Source organism: Macrotis lagotis, chromosome 2 (assembly GCF_037893015.1).
Source record: "Macrotis lagotis isolate mMagLag1 chromosome 2, bilby.v1.9.chrom.fasta, whole genome shotgun sequence".
Classification (NCBI taxonomy): domain Eukaryota; kingdom Metazoa; phylum Chordata; class Mammalia; order Peramelemorphia; family Peramelidae; genus Macrotis; species Macrotis lagotis.
In genome coordinates, this window is record NC_133659.1 from 253,584,127 (window position 1) to 253,606,276 (window position 22,150).

The window sequence follows — 22,150 nt, forward strand, 5'->3', positions numbered from 1 at the left end:
TAAATAAAGGCTTAATGTTACTTCTACTTATACAATACAATGCTGAACCCTATAAAAGGTGAGAAAAGACCTGAGCTGCAGTGTCAGATCCCCAATAAAAAAAAAAAGTCTGTGTAGGTGGGGGGACAACTTGCTCATCTTCTCCAAATCATATTTCCCATAACTAACTTTTTCATGCAGTCTGCTAAGTAATAAAATAAAAGCTAAGCAATTAAATGCAAGAAGAGCCAAGACTCCCTACCACCTTGAATTTTTGAAACAAGAAATGTTATTTCCCTAATACTCTCAAAACCAATTGAGGTAGGAAGGTTAAGCTTAGGGGATCCACTTTCACTCTTCAAAACTAAGTATATACTATTTACTCAACAGGATGACCTAATTGGCACCATAATTGGGAAAAATGGGTATTAAAATGAACCACTCTATCCAGTAAGAAAACTAGCAGAGCAAGCACTTGAATATTTGCAAACCACTTTCATAGCAAGCCTGCTAAAAGGCAAAACAAAAATTAACTTACTGTCAGAATTCAACCAATTCCTCTCAGAAACAGACCTCCAAAATGCAATTTCACAGTGAACTAAATAATACAGAGAATTTGAAAACTGAATAAAAGACCCTATAATATTCAAACCATCTATTCTGCACATATAGGCAAGCATGGTCACTCTTAAGAGTCAAATATTCTATCCAAAAAAACCCTAAAATATTGCCTACCATCATTTTAAAAAAGTGAGCAGGAACAGTTGGAAGTACTAGTCACTGACCTATAAACAATTAAATTTAGGAAAGGTAAAAAATCCAGAGTACCACTAGTCCCAGGATTTATGACCAAATTCAGGATCAGAACAGTCATTTGACACAAAGATAACCAGGTCTCTTCCCCTTGGATTAAACAGGAAATAACTGAACAAGGGTAAACTCCCAATGTTTCTGGGGTTTGTTTTTTAGAGGGTTCACAAAGGAAATGGATGATGCTTAACAAAGGACTAAGAATTTACATACCATTGAGGTAGGGGAAAAGTATAGAAGATGGAGGCAAAATAGAACCAAAAGAAAAATGGAGAGAGCAGCCTAAAGCATTAAGACAAACATCTATACTACAGATCACTTCAGAACACTAGGCTAAACATGAAAAAGGATCAAAATCTGTGGTCTTCCCTGCCCCATGATATTCAGAGGAAACAGAGGCAGTTATATTCTCAATCATCTAATCACATCACTGTCATAGATATCCCCTTGTCTTCACGCTAAGCTGAGTCTCACATGCCCCAAACAACCAGTTTAATATTAAGACATTTGGTATCTTCCTTCATAATGGCTCTATAGAAGGGATCTATGGACTTCATGATAAGCCTAAAAGACAACATAAGGAGAAAGGAAATAGAAACTTTGCTGCTTCTAGTCCTAACATTTTTTTTAGTAGCCACAAAAACTTTTTTACTAGGGCAGAATACCATTACTTCATTTCAATAAAGGCAAGGGAAGAATTAAGGACACATGACTAAATGGAAAAAAGGGAGGTTGAAGCATACTTGAGCAATCTCACACTATCACAAAATAATTAGTAATAGTGGTAGAGCTCTGGTCCTCAGTCAACACAGATGTTCTTCAAGCAGTTCTGCCTGTCATATCCCATTTTCCTCCATAACTCAAGAGAACATTTGTTAACTTTGTTCCTTTATATTATTTGAATAAAGGACAACCATGATAGGAGCCATGATAGCTAGTCTTGGGTCATTTTACTATCATGTCATGTTCATTCTGGCCAAACTCTTATTAACAAAAACCAAGGAAGAAAACCCTACAGCATCACTGGAGTTCTCTCCTACTTGGTCCCACAAATTACCTATCCTATATCTTCTGCTCCTACATGCCTTTGTTGAACCAAAGGACCAAAGTCCAGTAAAGCTATTCTTTTTTTCCTTCCACACTCATCCAGATCAGTTTATTATAAATAAGAGGGGGAAAGAAGCAATTATGTCCAAAGAGACAAAAATATGGCTTTAGTTTAGGACTAGGCTCCTTGTACCTTCCAAGTTAAATTCTATGCAACCTAAGAGTCCTTAGTATACAGCACCCCCCTACCCCAGCCAGTAAATCACAAATTAGGAGAACCCTTACCTGACATTGATTAGATACTGGGCCAGGCTAATGCTGGCAGCAGATCCAGTGATGGTAACCTGCCTATCAGTAGATCCTTCCACTGGATTGGCAATTTTGATCTGAGCCCCAGACATCTGACGAATCTCATTGATTTTGGCGCCTTGACGCCCGATTATGCAGCCAATTAACTTGGGGAGAGGGGGAAGAAGAGGGAGGGGAAAAAAACAAAAAAGGCAAACCAAATTAAGGATAGCTCCATACCCATCCTAGAAAAACCTAACCTCTTATTCCCCATTCACTCAACTCAAACCCCCTGCAACAGAATATGTGTTTAATAAATTCTTGCTGAGACAGAAGAGGGGGAAGGATAGTGGTTACTTCTAATCAGAGGACCTGAACTTTTCTGTTACAGATTTTCTTATTTCCATTTCCATTTTCTTTCCCACTTAAATCACTTAAGGCTTAAGGTATGTAGGTACATACACAAATCTTTATCCATGTTATCTACATAACCTAAGCTAAAAAATACACCATAGAAAGGTCTGAGTCCTAAGGACTAAAGGGGACAGACACCTACATAGATAGGCTGAGTTACAGGTTAAGGATCCCCGCCCCATGCACACTAACCCCATCTATTGTTAATTCTACAAGCTTTAGTATTTTTAATAATAGCTCAAAAGACAATGTATCTAGTGATAAACAAAAAAAAGGACAAAAATTCAAGAACAACCTTTGCCTTTAGTTTTAGGAGTTCTACTGAGGATGAACATTTTCCATTGATCTTTCTATCTCTAAATGATGATCTGGTACCCTTATGAACTGTTCTTTCTAGCCATAATTTCTTTACTGCTACTAAGTTATTTAATGACTCCCACCTAATAAACTTACGTCATTTGGAATGGTGAGTTCATGAGAAGTAGTCTGAGCAGATGCATCCAAACCTGCTAAAAGACAGAAGAGACCAGGGAAAATTTAATGCACAATAAGGCAGGCTCCCACTGTGTAGCATATTAGCCTTAATAGGAAACAGAACAGACCACAAAACCCAGCATTGACTGTTGGAATTCATGACTACCTTGGTGAGGCTCCCAAGGAGGAGGAGGAAAAGGTAGATAATGTTGTAAGTGCTTCCTCCACACGAACCCTTCCCCTCAAAGTCGCCACATATTTATCACCTTCCTTTCAAACCAGGCCTGCAGTTTACAGAGGGTGCAGGGGGACCCTCACACAGGAGCATAATTAACACCAGGCTTTGTTTGGAAAGCTTCAGCTAACTCTTCCACCCCATCAGCAACCACAGTTGGTGTGTTTCAACTCTGCCAATCTTACCCGATGCCTACTGACACCAGTACCAAGAATACCAGGCCAGCTATCAGGAAGCCAGGGTTTTTGCTTGGCACACATGCAGAGTTGTGTTTTTAAGTACAACCACACCAGTTAACACACCCCAGCTTAGCCTAGACAAGCTCAAAAGGATAAAAACTGGCAGTCAGGTAAAGGGAATTAAGGGAGGGGTTTCTTTAGATCAACCCCCTATAAAATGGTCAGCAATTTCTCTTCTTCTTTTCCTTTTCTTTAAAAACCAAGTTTTCCGCCCCCAGCATGAATCCCATTCCCCAGCATTTTCAGAAAGGAGCAGAGGACCTGGACTAAACAAACCAGTCCAACTGATTAACCCTTCCAGCCCCATCCTGCTCTCAGTTGTGGCTGCTCATCTCTACAGGTTTTAAAAGGGGAGGGCGAGATCCATCAAGGGATCTTAGGGCATCAGGCCCACACCAATGCTCTCTCAGCTCCTTTGCCATGTGAAGGTCGCTGGTATGGTTTGTGGGCAGTGAAACAAAAAAGACTCCAACCAGTTTATTAATATAACAGTAGAATACTACAGATTTTTTTTAATCATTACCCCAATAGCCTTTCACCTCTGGAGAGCTGGATTCAATGCCTGTTAAGATACAAGTGAAAATGAGTTTGGTGGTCTCGTCCTAATCCCTAAGGGACAATTCATCCTTATTATAAAAAACTCTACACAATTTGGCACAATGGATAGTCTCTACCCAGGTCTAGGAATAGCTGGTGGAGAGAAAGGGGGTGTCAGTCAGATCCAGGAGGCAGCAATCAGAATGGGTGAGAAGAAATATAGTCAGCCTACCGTGGGCCTGACAAGCACTCCCAGCCCTCCCCCCCAACCTTCCAGGGCCATTTTAAAACAAGTCACCCCAAAAGAAAACCATGTTTAAAAAAGAGAGACATTACCTCCTGGGGTCTAGGCACACTAGACAGGCTTTAAAAAACAGCAGGATGCCTGATATGGCAGTTTTGGTTTTTGTGTTACAGACAAGCTAGGGCCTTGGGGCCTGGCCTCTGGCTTGCATTATACCTTACAGAACAAATACTGAGGTATCCATACCACTGAATCCGGTGTTGCCATGCGTCATGGGAAAGTGAGACTGTTGCATTGCCAACTGGTGCAGCTTGGTCAACTGCAGAAAAAAGGGAGAGAAATAACAGGCTTAAGCAAAGTAACCATTCTGGACTCAAATTGGAGTATTTATTTTTAAGAAATTGAGGAATACTCCACCCTCAGAAATCGTCACATCTCTTCCCCTACCACAATCCACCCCTAAGTGGAAAGCTTAAATAATAATTCCTGAGGATGGGCACTCTCTTGGGACAAGGTTTGAAAAAGAGAAGAAACAAAAGCTCAAGTTATATGATAAGCAGGAGCACCCACCCCCACACCCACTCTTTTGAATGATGCTCCACTGAGGCCTCTTCAGTCAGTGCCAACAGTTGCCCCCAGGGACAAGCACATACAAACTAGGAAAACAAACTGTACAGCTGGGTACTAGGGAAAACACACCATGCACGATTCTGTCAGTACTAGGGAGAAGGGAGGGAAGTTAAGAGGGCAGGGAGACTGTAAAGAGGGGAGATTAAGAAAAGAAACCAAATTATATTTGGCATTAGCCCACCCACTTCTCAAGAACATTTCCAAAAAGTTACTTCCTTCTATATAAAATCCCCAGCTTCTGGGGCTGCAAACAATCCTCCATATCTTACTTTCCCCTCACAGGGCTTCCCACTAGAAGAATACCTATTTCTCAATTCCCCAAGGCTTATACTCCACTTCTAAAGCATTAGTAAGGGTGAAGGAAGAATGTAAGAGGAAATGCCCAAACCCGAACACTAAAATCTTCGTAGAGCCACTTTAGTTTCCAAATTTAACTCAGGAGCTCAATTAGGAAATTTCAGGCTCCTGTCCCATCCCTATCAATCAATAAGCACCCTCTATCCACCTTCCCAAAACCAGAAGACTGTGTATATATTCTGGTCCAGTCCCCCCTGCCCCCCCAAAAGAAATAGAAAAAAGGGCTACATGCAGTTTGTCAAGGAAAGACAAGAGGAAGGGATCCCAGCCCACTATACGATCAAAATTTGCTATGCCCCACAGAAGGACAGTTTCTCATGGTGTGGTCTGTTTTGTTTTCTCTCTTTAACAGAGAGCACTAGAACCAGATGGGGTTAAGTACAAGTTGTGCATCTTCAGGTGAGTGCAAATGCTATAGGGGAAGAGGGTGTAGCACAATGCACTGAAGTGATTTCTTAAATTTAGGACTTAGTTATGGAATAGTATTTTAAGGAAAACAACTTGCTTTAAATCACAGCTGATTTTAAAACCCAGCTCATTTCCAGGTGGGAGGAAAGCACTCAGAAAATTTGACGGGAGAGGGAGCTTTCAAAACAAGTGAAAACAAAACTTACATCTGGCTGTGGAATGGCATACTGTCCTTGAATGGTATAGGCCTACAAAAAGGAGGAAAACAATCCTATTAAAAACCAATCGTGGACAGCCACCCAATGGGAAGGGGGAGGGGGGGAGAAAAAAAAGACAAAAGATTTCAACTAGCCAGGAAGCCAGAGCTGAACTGGATGAATGGGAGCTAGGGATTCAGGCAGTAGACAGGTATCTCCTAGACATCAATAGGCCTGCAAGGTTGACCTTGCATGGACACTGAGCACAACCTGTTTATTATACTGGGGAGCCCAAGGGAGAGGAACTGAGGTCCTTGCAAATATGAAGTGTATGTGGATCTGTTTCTCAATGGAAATGTGAAAGGTGATATAGGAAACCATGTCCTAACCGACCAACCCTGGGTAGACAACATCCTTAGAGGAAGGAGAGACTTATCACTCCATTTCTAAACCCTAACAACCTTGTGGTTATCCCCTTTTCTCTAGGTGACATGAATGACTTGTGTCTGTGTGATGTTTTGAATCACTACCCTGTCCCTATCCCTCTGCTTATTCTACAATATTCTAAAAGAGCTTTGATATACTGGCAAGCTAGCTGGACCCTAAGATTGGCAACTACCCAGATTGAGTACAGCAATTCCCATGCTCAAATCTTACTTTCTGCCCCACTCCCTCCCACAGTAGCCACTTGGAGCAGCCACTATCCCTCTTCCCCCCACCACAACCTCCCCAACAAGTTAGCTGGGCCTTTGGGGAAGTGGGATAGGGGTCAAGAAGGGAAGGAAGAGATGGGAAACGAGGGAGGGAGATGGGAGTGGCTGGTTAAGAAGATGTTCTGAAGCATCTCAAGCTTCTCCCATCAGCTGCCAGGTCCCAAATGCACCCAGGTAGGGGTGGGAGGAGGGTGGAGATGGGGTAGAAGGAAGTGGGAATGGGTGGGGAAAGGGGTTGAACAACAACAAAAAAAGAGTTGGTGTTACCATCTGATGGGCTACGCGCTGTGTGAAATGAGGTTGGGGGAGGGGGGGGTCAGTCCAGGTCCCCGTGGACAGGTGGTGTCCACAGCACAAAAATCACCAGCGCCACTGGCCCCCCTCGTGTTGGCAGTCTCGGCTGAGGCGGAAGGATTGAGTGAGCCTTGGAGACTGAACATCCCCTCTCACCTCTAGAGGTGGTCCCTCCAGGTCAGGGTTGAGGCACATGGACGGGGTGGTGTGGGGAAAGCTCGCACTGTCGCTGCCTGTGCTGTACCTGTCCTGTGGATAAATAGAGGATTTCAGTCTCCAGGGCTGTCAATCCGGCACCTTGTCACCAGCATGAAATTCACACAAAAAAAGTCGTTTAATTTTTTTTTCCTTTAAAAGGAGCTCACAACATGGTTTGAAACGAGCCGCAGTGATTTTTCTTTTAAAAAAAAGTTACCTAGTGGCAGATTTCACGCCGCGCAGTTGGGCTGTTTTTCAACAAGGGACAGGGATAGAAGAACTTAAAAGAACCACACCTAGGGCAGTTCCAGGGATTTGTTAGTGAGTAAAATAACCCTGGAGTCCACTCTACCACATAGGAGCAGAAGGGATACATGTCCACTTTTGGGCAGACTGGAAGCTGGTCCAAACAAAAAGGCCACTGAGAAGAATGCTCCAGGGCTGGGCCACTCACGGAAGAAGCTGCAAGCCTTTAGAGGGTGGTCAATTGAAAGGGAATTGCCAGGGGAAAAGGGAGGGGAGGAAAGAGAGGTATGAAGGGGAAGGTGCTAGGTTGGGGAACGGAAAGGAACTGAAAGCAGGACGTGTAAATGGATGGCAACAATTGCTGCCCTATAGCCTGGGATTTAGTGCAAGTCCCAAACCAGGATTGGAAAATCCAGTAGTAATCTGGACCTCCAAATTTATAAAAGTCCTTAGCCTACCCATCCTCACTGTGCTGACTGACTGGGTCCTCTGCTTATCCCACCTATCTGCCCCTGTCTCTCAAAATCAGTTTCCATGGTGGTGAATGAGTGCTAACAGTGAGTGTACTGTGTACCTACTGATTGAACCAGAGGTATGTGATTTGCCTTCAGGCCTTGTGAAAAGTCTTTAGAATTCCAAGTCAGCCTAAGCATTGTGTCAAATCTCTCAAAATGTGAATGAGATAGACCTCAGGACTATGATGTTCTGATCCCAGGCCCCTCTGGTATCCCCTTTATATCTGGTTCCAGGTCAAATGGAAACAAGGTTGAACTGGCAAACAGAGGTAGAAAACAGGTCATGCTCGGGGTGGAAAAGGACTCAGCTCCATCCACTTGCCTCAGCCAGCTACCAAAGTAACAAGTTATGTTTTCAAGTTGAAACCCAATGCTCCCATAATAGCCTACTTATTACTTCAAATCTAATGGAATGGCTCTTACAGGGTGCTGACCAATTCCCCTGTGATTATCACAAGCATGGCCTGGGTTTAAACCACATTGCAGGAAGCAAATTTAAGGGAGTATTGGGATGGGGGCGGGAAGGGGGCTTTGGTGCCCTCAGAAGTTCTAACACTAAGGAGGACAAGCTTCCTTTAATTCTTATACACTGCCCTAGCTGAATCATATATATATATATATATATAAATATATTTATATATATATACATGCATATATACATATATACATATAAATATATATATATGTACATACACACACACACACACACACACACACACACACACACCATGTGGATTCAGAACCAGTGCTTAGGGAGGTTAAGAGCCTGGGAGACAACACACTGGAGTTTGGGGGTAAAGGGATAGGAGCAGGGGAGGTGAGGTGGGGGGGGAGGGGAAGTTTGTAGGACACTCAAGTTCAGGACCCTTGGGTTTGACAGACCACCATGGAGATAATCTTCCTCAGAGGTCTAGTCCTTTAAGACCTCTAACATGACCTCTCTAGATCATCCCATTTTAATCAGAATATGAATGGGGTGTGTGGGGGAGGGGAAGTGACAAATTATTTAACCCTCTCTCTGCTAACCCATCCTCCCACTAGTTTCCCTTCTTTAAATATAAATACCTCTTCAGAGTGCCTACAGAACTTCCAATACCTGCTGAAAATTAAAGAGGGGCTCAACATAGCTTTCTCTAAGAGGAAAAAATGTTTAACTTCAATATTTTTGACTCAAAAAGAAAAACAAAATACAAAAAGCAGAGGGCCATATGGTGACCTGAGTACAGCAAACATGCAGAGTGGCCTGGTGTGTCCCTGGCAAAGTTGGCAGCTGAATATAAATTGCCCACCCCAACCCAGCAATGCCCACAAAAATCAGGTTTCTTACCTGACCACCTGCAAAGATGACTGGAGAGCTGGACGGCTTGGGCCGGTACGGGATGGTCACGCCCTTCGGGGGAGACTGGGAGAGAGTCAGAGGGGAAAAAAAACAAAAAGAGATAAGGTTTCAAAGCTGTTTCAGCTGTGTGGCTAATGCTCACACAGGTCACAATAAAAACACAGCAAACTACCCAGTCTTCAATCTAAAGTGGGTTCTCCTAAGCATAATCTTTAAAAAATCCGAGGAAAATACAATAGCACTAGGCTAAACTCTAGCTAGACAAGGTTGAACATAGAATTCAAACCAAAATAATCTTCAAAAAGATCTTAAGCTATGCTTAAAACTACTAAATTTACTCACGCTAAGAAAATCTGAGTATGACCTTGGTTTTATTTAATAGATAAACCAAAGCTGTTTGGGGCTTTTAATGCTCTGGGCCATCTAGACCAGAAAGTTAAATAAAAACCAGAAGTTTGTTTCCGGCTTGATTATAGATTTTGTCCAGAGAGGTAGCATAGCCTGGATGTTTTATATTGAATTTCTAATGTTAAATTACCTTTTCTTTTAATAAAAGCAAATCCACTCTTTACAACCTCAAACTGGCAATTCTTTCAAACCTTTGCTGTCATTTGAGATCAGATCAACAGCCTGATGCCAGACACTTCATAAGTCTGGACTTTTCACCTTGTCCCTGAGTCTAAGAATATTCTGTCATACACCACAGTCAATTAATGACCGCCTTTCCTTTCCTTTTTGAAGTTTAACAGATGGAAAGTACTGAGTGACAATTGTCACTCAGTACTTTCCATTTCAAAGCTCAGAACTTTATAAAACTAATGGTTAAAAAAAAAATAAAAATCCAGAAACTGATGCTTTCCTAATAATCTCAACCTAATTCTAGCCTATCTAAATTTACTTTATGTGTGGGCCCCCCATCCCCCAACAGCATGAGCCTGAGGGCTTACCTCCAACATGACCACGCAGATCTGTTTGACACACTCAATGATAGATTGCGGGATGCCAGCAATAGTGATGGCCCGCTCAGTTGAGTTTGGTAGCATATCCCCTGCCACCTGGACCTGAGCCCCTGTACTCTTTGGGACAAAAAAATGTAAACAGAACAAATTAGACAAGCATACACTTCATTATCTTCTTACTGGCAAGTAGGAAGCTAGAAGCCCCAGTAGTGCCTTATTCCCATCAGCTATACCCTTCCCCCTTCAGCATTCCCCATTCCAGCTGAAATGGTTTAATCCAAGCTGAAAATAAGTCAGGCTCCAGAAGCCGGGGGCTGAGTAACAGACTAAATTTAACCTGATCCCAAGAAAAGGTTCCTTCAAGACTATGCTTCAAGCTAATGACCTACCTACTCTTTTGCCTTTCCTAACCAAAGGGAAAAAATTATCAAGGAAGCATGGTTTTCTACAGGGTTCATAGGTCTTTCTTCAGAACAAGATCCCCCTCCCCCAGAAAACAGAAAGCAGCCATTTCTCTAGTTTCATTAACATCCAAACTCACCTCCCACCAGAATGTGAAATATTTTGCTTCTGTAACTCACTAAAACAGAATTCCACCTAAAAACTAGGGCTTCTACTTTCCCATCATACAAAGACCTAATCAAGAAACAAATTATTTCCCCAAATTTCCATCGCACATTCCAATATCATCATTTCTTTGACTCCTAAGCTCCCAAAGGACCCTTTCTTTCACAAAGGCCTAAGAATCAAAACTAGTAATGAATGGCCTCCATTCCAGTAATTAACTCCAAGTAACTTTAACAAGGTTGAAAGAGGCCCCAATGTTTTATCCATTCCAGATTTAGATAATTCTAAAAGCCGAAACAGCTACAAGCATACTTGGAATGGGGCAGAATAGTTCAAGCTCCTAAAATGTACCCCAAAAAGTGCCAACCTCTCTTATTTCCTTGATCTTGCATCCTCCTTTTCCAATGAGAGAGCCACACTGGCTAGCAGGGACCACAAGCCTCAGGGTGACTGGGGGTCTACTGGCAGCTGTACTATTGGTCATAGAGCTGCTGATGTCCTATAAGAGGAAGGAAGTAAGGTCAAGAAACTAAAGGGAAACAAATCTTCTGCAGTCAAGAGAAAACAATAACTACTAATTGGTGCTCAGTATTCCATGCTAGACACATTAAGTGGAGCAATATTTTCTCTGAGAGATCATTTCTGAGGCAGATAACATACTCCATCCATTAGTGGCTTTCATTGAGATTGTGTCCTCTTTCTCCTATGGATAGGGGCATGATTATGTGGGGGGAGGGTTAGGCCTACGGAATAGGAATAGAGGCCACAAATAATCAATGAAATCAGCTCTCTTCCAGAGTTTATATTTAGTCAAGGGGGGGGGAAGGCAATTAAATAGTTACAACCTATCAGGATCACAAGAAAAGTCTAATACGGACTAGAATCCCATTGTTCCGGAATTACCAAGTACTATACACTACTCAACTACTGCAAATGGTTACCCTATTTAGCACTCAGGAAATTAAAAAATCCAAAGCATCCACTGCTTAGCAAATGTTTTGATTTCTGAAATGGGAATACCTCTACAAATGGCTCATCTCATCTCAAAGGGGGTAGCCTTTTGTTACATCAATAGATTAGCATTATCAGTAGACTAGGAATATAAAAGGTCCTACACCAAGCAACCCTCAAGAATTAATTCCAAGTCACTGAGAGAAGACCTGAGTTCCCTCTTTGGATAGTAATACTATGCCCCTAGGACTCAATGAACATGATCCAGGAAGAAGCAGGAACTTAGCAGTGAAAGCTAAGAAGCCTCATGATTGATAGAGATATTGTGACCTTAAAAAAAGGGAGGGGGGAAGGTTGGAGTAAAGAATGTATATAAGAGTTAAGGTTTAGCAGGATTCCTGCTGATTTAAAGGAAAAGGTTTTGACCCTGAAGAGGATGAAGTTTCAGGTGCCATTAAGCACTGACCACAGGCCAAAGCAGCAGCCAGATGAAACCTTTGCCTGTGCTATCAATTGCACAATTGGTTGCAGTACAGGGTGAGGACAGGCCAGCTGATGCATGTTTCCAGTACAGACACTCATACTTTTTCTTTAGATAGCAGACCAAACAATATAATGTATCAATGATAAACTATAGCACACAGGTATTTAAGACAGTGAAGAAAATGTGAGTTCAAATCTTCCCTCAAATATCTTAGAAGTCAAAATTCTCATCTCTAAAATGAGGGTGTTAGACCAATGGTTCCATCCAGCCCTAAAACTAGGATAGCATCTCCCTCATTTTTCCAAGTTTTTGCTTTTGCATAAAACCAGAAAATGCAAGAGATTAGAGGATTACTGAAATTATGCTTTATAAACAAGAAGTTTTCTTTGTTTTCCAATATGGAGATTGCTAGATGACCTTTTTTTGGTGCAATCACCACATAGTATTTAAATATAATCTTAGACCACAAAGGTTTTTTTTTCTGCATTTTTTATTGGTGGGGGAGGGGAAAGGTTGGGTAAGTAGGTGCTAGAAAGAATTTTCACATCCAGATTTGCAAGATAGGAAGTCTAAAAACCAAGACAATCGAGATCCTATATGGATATCTAAACACCACAGGGACACAAAAGTGCATTTTCTTTCTCTCCAAGAAAAAAAACAACAACTCAATAACGAAGGGCCCTTGCTGCAGTTTAAAAGACCAACCTCTTCCAGTTTGTCAATGATCATAGCAAAAGCTTTAAAGATGGCATTGGTAGGTCCAGCCAGAGTAATTATTCTCTCAGGACAATTCCCTTCTGAGATGTTGATACGCGCACCACTCTGGGGGGAAAAAAATAAACATAAGAGATAAAAAGGCAAATGCAAGAAATCAAGTACACAAATATTCTTTACAGCAGTGCTGCACCCCATCCCCCAAACTGATTTAGGTGTGAAAGGCTAAACATTTGACTCTGGAAACAGGCAAGGACATCATCATTCTCAAACCTATTCTATGCTTAGCTTCCCTCCTCCAGAGCACAGCAGCCATCTTAGGTGCTAGATCCAGACTGAGATTGGCCAGAACTACATTTCCCAGCATTCCTTTCTATCACATCAGAATTTTCATTTGCTGCCAGCTAACTCAAGTAAACAAGCTAGTAATACCAGTTTTCCACTATCTCCTATTGGGACCCTCCTCCAACCTATGCCTACTGATTCCGTATAGCTTTAAATCCATTTTTCTAAAACTCAGGCCTACAAACAAACCAAACTTACCTCTTCACGCATCTTCTTGACCGATTCTCCTTTCTGCAAACCAAAAAAAGGACAATATTAAACTTCCAATTGCTTCACAACATTAATTGGCTAAACAAAAAATTAAGATTAAAATGAACCAGTCTTACCTTTCCAATAATGCTTCCAACTTCCTGCAATTAGGAAAATAATTTTCAATAAAGAGAAATATTAAAGAATCTTAGTGAAATTTCTCCAACCAACTAATCCACTGCCCCTTTGGATCTGTTACCACAAAACCAAACACTAATATTTTCTTGAAGACAGAGGCAATGTTGGATTCAATGGGAAGTTACAGAAATCCCAATGATTAATTACAGCCACTCCAGAACAGAATTGGGTAGCTTTGAGGACAGAGAATTCCTGGGGAAGAGGAGATGATAGAGGATTTGACTACTGTATAGATTAGAAGACCTTTTTATACTAATTCCATAACTATATTTCCTTTTTCCATTTCTACCCTTTTAAGGTCTTTTTAATATTCTTGTTCAGTAAATATAATTCAACAAATTCATCACTTTAGTGGAAATGTGGTCCTATAATTTCATTATTTTAATTTTTCATAAAGAAGCTCCCTATCAATGCTAGCTAGTGAGAATTTATATGAACATGGCCCTTTATTATGCCTTGAACTTGGGTCTTTTCTCAGGCCAATACAAAGTTCACCAAACTGCTTCTCAACTAGTTCAAGATTCAAAACTGGCAGAAATTAGCCTAATTTGTATTTCTGCTGAGTTACCTACCATCAACCTTATTTAGCATCTTTACATTTATAGCTTTGAGCTCACAAGCTATCTATCTACATGTACAGAAAAGTATGAGTTCCCCAATATTAGACATCTTCAAGCAAAGGTGGAATGACACCTGTGGATTCGGTTTAGAAAATAACTTTATGCTTCAAGTGGGGCTCCAGTCATAATTTAAAAGAGAAGTATTCAGAGATTCCTCAATACTATGCAAGTCTCTATCCCTAACTATTTGGGATATGGGAGGTCCTCTCATCTTGCCCAACCTTTTCTGACAAATGTAGTTTGAACAGAAACAATGCCTGCCTTTTTCTTCATCACCTCCCCTTCTTCTTTATTATAGTGAAGTGTTATACAGCAAGGCATCCTGCTGTGTTAATCTCACAAACTCCAAAATAGGCACTCCCCCCACCACCCTGACTGACTCCTCCTCTAACATTTACTATGACCCAATTTCCCACCAAGGAAAGAGCTGGCACATACCTTTCCATGCATAAGTAGCCGGATGGTGAGAGTGACATTTAATCCACCTTCAATCACACCGGTGTCCATGTCGAGCAGTGTTCTGGGGATTTGGACTTTGTAAAGTGGTCAAGTCTTTGGTCACTGGTGGGAGTGGAAGCCAAAAACTGGAATGGTAAACAGTATCCAGTTAAAATAGCAAAAACTTTTTTTTAACCACCTGAGCTACTTTTCCCTTGATAACTGTCTCCAAAATAATGCTTTTACTTTTCATCTGCCACAATTAAATGGACCACCTCTAAGAATTTATTCATATTTAGGATTATGGAATGAATTTAAAGGCAGTAATGGGCTTTTGCATCAGGCTGGCAGAGAATTGTTGAAGATGCACAGTCACAACTTCAAATGACCCTAGTATCTCTTTCCAAACTATCTACAATCTTTCCAGTTTGTCTCCTTAAACCTGGATACCCAGTGGTTTTCCCTCTCCCAAATTAACAATATATAAAGTAAGACTTATTAGAGGCAAATTCTAAGTCAAAAGTATAGTAGTTTCTACTTATTTAGTAAGGCATCAACTTGATGGTAAAAATCCCAAACTCACTAACATACTAAGTTCAATTCAAGCTATCTCTTTAGAGAGTGATTTTTTTTTGGCTTGCATTCACTTTACAGGCTGTAAAGATTTACATATATATACTACTTGATGCTCCTGACAAATTAGTACACTAAATATGATTATTGACTTTACATTGAAGTTCAGCAACTTAACCAAGTCGCTAACATTCTAATGGTCTTATTATTTGTAGATCCAAACCTACAATTTCTGGCTCCTTAAGAGAAAAGACTCCAGTGCTCTTTCATAACACTAACTCAACCAGTCAACTGTGAAGCAAAAATACATTATGTCCCATTACAGCTCATTATACTCATTAATTCTATTTCTCCTCCCCCCCAGTCTCTTCCCCCTTTTACTGGGAATATTCACATCAGATTTTTGATAATTTTTTTAGACCAAAAAAAAACACGTTTAAACTGTCCCCACACCCACAATTTTGAGGGAAGGTGGGGGGGACTGCTGAGCCCTTGATTCTGTTTAGTCAAAGTAATTACTTCCCAAACTGTAACAACCTTTTCTGCAAACTAACACAAGATGTCCTCTCATCCTTCTATTTCCCTGATGATATTTCAAACCCACCCTTAACTCTTATTGACATAGACCTCAGGGACTTCTCTACTTCCTGAAAGTCAGTTGTCCTCTTCTGAAAGCACCAGATTTACTACCTCTTTATCTTGCTTTAATATAAAAAAGCAAATCCAAACAATTTTGTAAAGACTTTGAAATTACTGCTACCTTACCTAACACGAAAACACCAGATTTACTGCCTTTTTAAATCCTGCTTTAATATAAAAAAATAGATTCAAACAATTTCGTATACTTTAAAATTATTACTGCCTCACCCTAAGCCCCTTAAAAAGTAGCAAATCACCCCCTTGACGACCAAGAACCTGTCGGAGAAAACTAAATAAAAAAAAGGGCCTGGTGCACTATAGCACAGAAGCCAAGGCTGCACATGAAAGGTGAAGAAAGATAAATTAAAATTAAAAGGTATCATCCATCTATCATCTGCAGATTTCTTCAAAAGTTTAAGGTCTGTAATATCAAGATTCACAGTTTATATTTTATAAGGAGTATTTTACAAACAAGAAATCCTGCTCAACCAAGTTTGAAAGGCCAAGATAGATGACCCCATATTTTATACCATTAATTGGATTTTAAGAAACTAGATTTTCTCCTTTTCTGAAACCTCGATTTTGGGCGTCATTAACCCCACCCCCCTCCCTATTAACCTGGGGGAGGTAGGAGGCTGCATTTTTTTAACCCCAACACTGCCGACTTTTCAGCCACCTCAGAATGGAAGTACGAACGGATATTAAGCACATTAAAGGCGCCTACCAAGCTCCCATAAATATCTCGATGGAAAACTAAAACGAGGATGATGTTAATCTCTACTAAGCGTTATCCAGTTAAGAAAATATCCCATATAACCTTTTCAGTGGGGGTGGGGTGGGTGCAGTCTACCCCTTCTCCATCGATCCTGACACTCCGTCACTTCTCATCCGGGCATTTCCCACTTTTAAAAAATTCCTCCACCACCACTGTTCTTCCCCCCCCCAAAAAAAAGGGGGGAAAGAAAAAAAATAAACGGCTCGGACGGGGGAGGGCGCTGCGGTCCGGGGGGAGGGGCCGGGCCAGCGGCGCCTCCTCGTGTGGCTGCGCCAGCAGCCGCCCCCCGCGGGGAGCCGCGCTCACCCGCCCGGCCAGCCGGCCATCGCCTCACCCCCGCCCCCCCCAGTCAACCAACAAACCCGCCGCCCCCCCCAACCTGCCGCGCGCGCGCCCTCCCTGACTCTTGCGCAGCCGCCGGAGAGAGATTGGGGGGGGGAGAGAGGGCCTTGCGCGCGGCCTACTAGGCCGCGCCGAAACCAGGGCCTCGCGTGAGCCGCCGGGCGGGCGGGGTGAGGAGGAACTCGGTCACGCGGTGCTACGCGAGGCCGGGGCTCGTGACTGGGCCTAGGGCCGGCTAACAGGTAAGGGGGGAGGGGAAGACGAAATCAAGTCAAAGGCGGAGGGGGAGTTCTGAGGCTTACCTTCGGGCGCGAGGCGAGTGAAGGGAAAAGGGGGAGCGGGCGGGAAAGGGAAGGGCGGGAGGCCGGGGGCGGAACAATAGGGGCGGGCGGGAAGGCGAGGGGGCACCCACGGGCGGGCGGAGGAGGAAGGGGGGGGTGGAGGAGGAAGGGGGGGGAGAGCGACCCTGGGGCGGGTGGAGGGCGGCGGAGGGCGGGCGGGCGGAGGGCGGGCGGGCGGGCGGGCGGGAGAGGGCGCGGGCTGCGGCTGCTCCGGCTGCTGCCTCTGCTGGTCTGGGAGGGGGATGGGGCGGAGCGGCCCGCTTTCAACCCCGCGCACCCTCCGACCCCGGAAGCGCTAACCGCCCCGGGGGCCGGCGAGGCGACGGCAGCGCCCGAACCTCCCCCACGCACAGCGGACGGCCTCCGCCCAGCCTAGAGCGGCCCCATGTGCGGCGTCGGGACCAACGAGACGAAGGCCGAGAGCCGGCCGCGGAGCGGAGCTAGAGCGGCAGGTGCGGGCGAGGAGCGCAGCTGCGGCCCCTAGCGGCCACGAGGGGAAGCAGGCCCGTGGAGCCGCGCATGGGAAGAGCATCTAGACGAGACCAGGAGGAGAAGCAAGGGCGGCGGAGCAGAGGGCCAGGGCCGGGGAGGGGGCGCGCTCAGGAGGAAGAGAGGCTGGCAGGACTCTGATCAGCGCTTTAACAGGCGCTGGGGGAAACTTTGTGAATCCCTCCCCATGTTTTCTCTATTTCTTCTTCCTCCGTGTCTGTCTCTCTGTCTCTCATGCTAAGAAATTATTGGTCAGAGAATAGTTCAAGCTTTGGGCCCTTCCCTTTGAGGTAACTCCAAGAGATGGGCAGCTTTTATGGAGGAATGTTGAGAAGGTCTGAGCAGTGAAGGACTTAACAACTCATTTATTATATAATGGTTATGGTTTACAAAATTATATATTATCTCTTGTAATCCTCAAATTGAGGTGGGTGCTGCAGATGATTTTTACCCCCAATTTTATAGCTGAGAAAACTGAGCTTTTATAGAGATTAAATGATAGGCCACAGCCACACTGCTCTTAGGAATCCGGGGCAAAATACAAACTCAAATCTTCTCATTCTTTCTACTGCAATACTTGCTTCCCCAAAGATCAATATTTATTACTCCAAGAAATCCAGAAGACACATACCACCCCAGCTCCATTCCAGCTAAAGGCAGTCGCCTAAGAGGTTTAGGAAGTTATCCTAGCACAAGTGAAGAAACTGAAGCTCAGAACATGAGGTGACTTGTGGTCCAAGGTCATCCTGGGAGTAATGAAGTGGGAGAGTCCCAGTGCTGTGACACCAAGCTTACTCCCTATCTATAACTAGAGGCTGATCTCTGCAATCTGTGCTGACTTCATAAATCGATGTAGATCTAATATCCATTCTCTCCTTGCTCTATTTAATCATCCAAGTCCCTTCCCAGTTACACCCTATAAAAATATTGGTTCCCTAATCTGAATCATTCTACTCTCAAATCTTTTTCCCCTAAACTCCCCCAACCCCTTTGCAGATCCTTCCACTGGGATTTAGACAACCAGTCAACACATTTCTCTTCCTCTTCTAGCTCAATATGATACTACTTCAGGCTCCCAATATTAATTAGAACACAGTTACAAAAAAAGTACTTTTTTTTAAGACTGAAGAGTCATAAAAATATTATTTGTTATTGTTAACAAATGAGCTATTAACTCAAATTTCCTTTGAGCACAACTTATTACTAACTACCCTCTCCAATGCTTCTACTTTCTAATCCATACCATATTACCTGCTAGATACCTCTGGGTCCTGTTCTGCTACTATAACTTAAAAGTTTATGCACCAGATTAAAATACACTCTCTGACCTCCAGGACTATTGCCTATCTCACCTTTCTTAAAGAATTTAGCATTCTTTTAGTCTCTCCAACTAATAACTGGGAGTCTTCAGTATTACCTTTGGTGAATGACTGGCCCAGTGACTGACACTGGATTTTCAGTCACTTAAAACTTCCTTGCCTCCTTGAGACTTCTGTCTGCATTCTATTTGTTACCAGAGATCTGGTCAGATATAAGACCACATCATCTGCACTCCATCTCTTTAAGATTTTGAATTCCAGGTGGGGCAGCAGTGGATAGAGCACTAGCCCTGGAGTCTGGAGGATCTGAGTTCAAATCCAATCTCAGCTACTTAATTCTTAATTAGCTGTGTAACCTTGGGCAAGTCTCTTGACTCCATTGTCTTGTAAAGACCACAAAGAAAAAAAAAAGATTTTGAATTCTGTTCAGTTCCCAAACTGTTCCTTGCTATCACCTAAACATCAGTTCCCCAAGTTCTTTAACCCTATTCAGACTTCCCTTCCCTCAAAATAGCTATTTTCAGTCCTTATCCAATTTGATTTACTCCTCCTAATTTACTTGCTTTTTGTTACAATTTCCAACTTCCCGGACCTTCAAGCTCAAGGAAACTATGCCATAGAATTACTGTCTTCAGTATTAATGGTTAGCTATCAACCCCAGAGATATATCATTGCTCTTGTGCTGTTTATTCTTTATTTTTCACCGACTTGAAGGGAGGCATAGTTAGTGAGGGTATCAAATATACAGATCTTGAGCTGGGAGAAGACTGGCTAGATGTTTTCAAGTATTAGAAGTGCTGTCATATAGAAAAGAAATCGGTACTTGATCTACTTATTTTGCCTTATGACCGGACTCTGAAATTGCCCCAGATTCCTTTCCTAAATGTGATTCTTAGAATGGACTACTGTAGTCTCACTAGGCAAGAGTCTAGTAGGAATATCACCTCCTCCCTCATTCTGGGTACTAATGTGGATGTAACCTAATTGCCTATAAGCTTTTTTTGATTGTTGAGTCATATTAAGCTTGGAGTCCACTGAAACCTCCAGATCATTTTCTCTCAACTTATAGTCAAAAAATTCTGGGGGGCAATTGGTTGGTACAGTGGATAGAGCACTGGCTCTGGAAAACAGAGGACCTAAATTCAAATCTGGACTCGTACACTTATTACCTAGCTGTGTGACCATGAGCAAGTCACTTAATCCCATTGCCTTAAATAAACAAAATGGGGGGGGGGAATTCTGTGGTCTACCCTCTACCCTGTGGTTGATCAGTTTTGTAGAACCAAAAACATAGAATTTACATTTATCACTTTTAAATTTCAACTTTGGCTCATTATCATTCTAGCCCATAGTTTTATTTTGGGAAATTGCCATCCCTCCTAACTTTATGTCATCTACAAATCTGTTAAACATGTCACCCACATTTACACTTAACAACATAGGGCCAACAAGAGTTCCCAGACTTAAGTCCATGAAAGCTCTCTCTCCCCTGAGGATCACAGACGTAAAGGTGAAAAGAATCTGTGAGATCTGCTCATTCATTTTACAGATAAAAGAACCAAGACCTGGAGAGGAATTAAATGACTTGCTTGAGATCAATCCATTCCTCTGACTCCATGTTTAGCCCTCTTTCCACTGTACAAAGCTGCCTGGCATCGATGGATGAATCACCACATTTTTTGTCTTGTCATTTAACCAGTCCTAAACTGTCTAATTCTATCATCTAACTCACATCTCTCTACCTGGTCCACAAGACAATGAAATAAAATAATGTATGGAAAGTGACTTGTCAACCAGAAAGAGCAATAAACCTCGGGTGGTATTATTATTATTATTGTAGACATAGATAATTTTTATCCTGCCCAGTCCCATCCATGTTTTGACTCCAACCTACCTTTTTAACCTATTTTGTGTTATTCACTTTCAGGAATAACATGCTGGAAGAACCAAAATCAAACTACTAGTGATTTTCCCTCTGGTCCCATCTCATCTTTCCTCCATGAATTTACACTTGCCCAGTCTATGCTTGGAAGAGAGTCTTCTACCCCTATGGAACACTGACTAAATTCCTTTTCTAAATCCAGACCCAGTTTAGCCTTCTTTTCCATGAAGGCTTTTCTGATTTCCCAGGAATGATTCCCACTTCCCGACCCTCTTTGACCTCTCCTTTATGATTCAGCCATCATTTATTTGCTGATAGTCATTTCTGTATGTCTCAATCCCTTCCTCCAATGAGATTTTAAACTTCTGAAGGAATGATAGAGTAGAATTCTACAGTGCATCCTTGTGATCCCAATGTCTAGGATATGCTTTATACTTACTTGTATACCCATTATTAAATACTTACTTGTATTTAATAATAGCGTGAAACTAAAATTCACCAAAGTTTGGTTAAAATAATAATAAATTTCTCCCAATTTTACTTCCTCTACTAGCAATGATAAAGCTTTAATCGTGGACCTGCCAGAACTACAGACACCATCAGTGGTTGGGGGAGGAGGGGGGAGGTGTGGGTGAAGGGAGGGGGAGATAAAGCTAAAAACAACTCCTAGAATAGGGAGAAATTATAGGCTTCTCACAATGTTTATGGAAAAGTGGGGCTAAATTGGACAAATGAGTGATTTACTCAAGGTTACCTTGACTACCAGGGGCAAAGCAAACTGATAAGGGGCATATTCTTCATTGCTCCAAGGCTAAACTGTCTACTCTTTGAATCTCACGCAAACCTTGTCATTTCTCAATCAAGTGGAAATCTTAAAACATTTTCTTTGGTAGGGAGGGACTAAAGTAGAGCAATCTAAAACTTGGGGGGGAGAGTGGGTTGGTAGCATAATTAAGTTAAGGTCCTGCATTTAGAATGGGAAACACTGCAGGGCTCTCCCTAGGGAGCATGGAGAAACAAGGAAGCAGAGAAAGGTAGTGGGGAGGGCAGCATCTTGGGACCTCGTGTCCCTCAGACCTGCCATCCTCTCTCTCATTACCCAGCTTTCTCACATGATGCACTTAATCTCTATCTCTGGCTAGCTCCCTCTCAATCTGGGCA

The 22,150-nt window shown here is 42.5% G+C and overlaps 1 protein-coding gene and 1 long non-coding RNA gene across 21 annotated transcripts in view; one reads left to right on the forward strand and one right to left on the reverse strand.

Moving 5' to 3' along the window:
* PCBP2 (poly(rC) binding protein 2) overlaps positions 1 to 17,530 on the reverse strand; it is a 31,170-nt gene extending 13,640 nt beyond the window's left edge. The window contains exons 1-14 of one of the 18 annotated variants that reach the window (XM_074225774.1): positions 17,261 to 17,530; positions 14,630 to 14,775; positions 13,511 to 13,534; positions 13,383 to 13,415; positions 12,831 to 12,947; positions 11,058 to 11,189; positions 10,112 to 10,240; positions 9,153 to 9,239; positions 7,023 to 7,115; positions 5,869 to 5,910; positions 4,514 to 4,586; positions 4,010 to 4,048; positions 2,992 to 3,047; positions 2,122 to 2,291 (exon numbers count right to left, since the gene is read on the reverse strand). In XM_074225774.1, the coding sequence (XP_074081875.1) occupies positions 2,122 to 2,291; positions 2,992 to 3,047; positions 4,010 to 4,048; positions 4,514 to 4,586; positions 5,869 to 5,910; positions 7,023 to 7,115; positions 9,153 to 9,239; positions 10,112 to 10,240; positions 11,058 to 11,189; positions 12,831 to 12,947; positions 13,383 to 13,415; positions 13,511 to 13,534; positions 14,630 to 14,698 (1,064 nt within the window). In that variant the 5' untranslated portion in view covers positions 14,699 to 14,775; positions 17,261 to 17,530. The other 17 variants (XM_074225776.1, XM_074225777.1, XM_074225773.1 and 14 more) reach the window with 17 other exon arrangements.
* LOC141514741 (uncharacterized) lies at positions 16,827 to 21,581 on the forward strand. 3 transcript variants are annotated; one of them, XR_012476107.1, is made up of 3 exons: positions 16,827 to 17,200; positions 17,593 to 17,751; positions 18,380 to 21,581. It is a non-coding gene; the product is annotated as an uncharacterized LOC141514741 (long non-coding RNA). The 3 variants fall into 3 exon arrangements; XR_012476109.1 differs by having other exon boundaries at positions 20,657 to 21,581; XR_012476108.1 differs by having other exon boundaries at positions 21,035 to 21,581.
* The last annotated feature ends 569 nt before the right edge of the window (positions 21,582 to 22,150 follow it).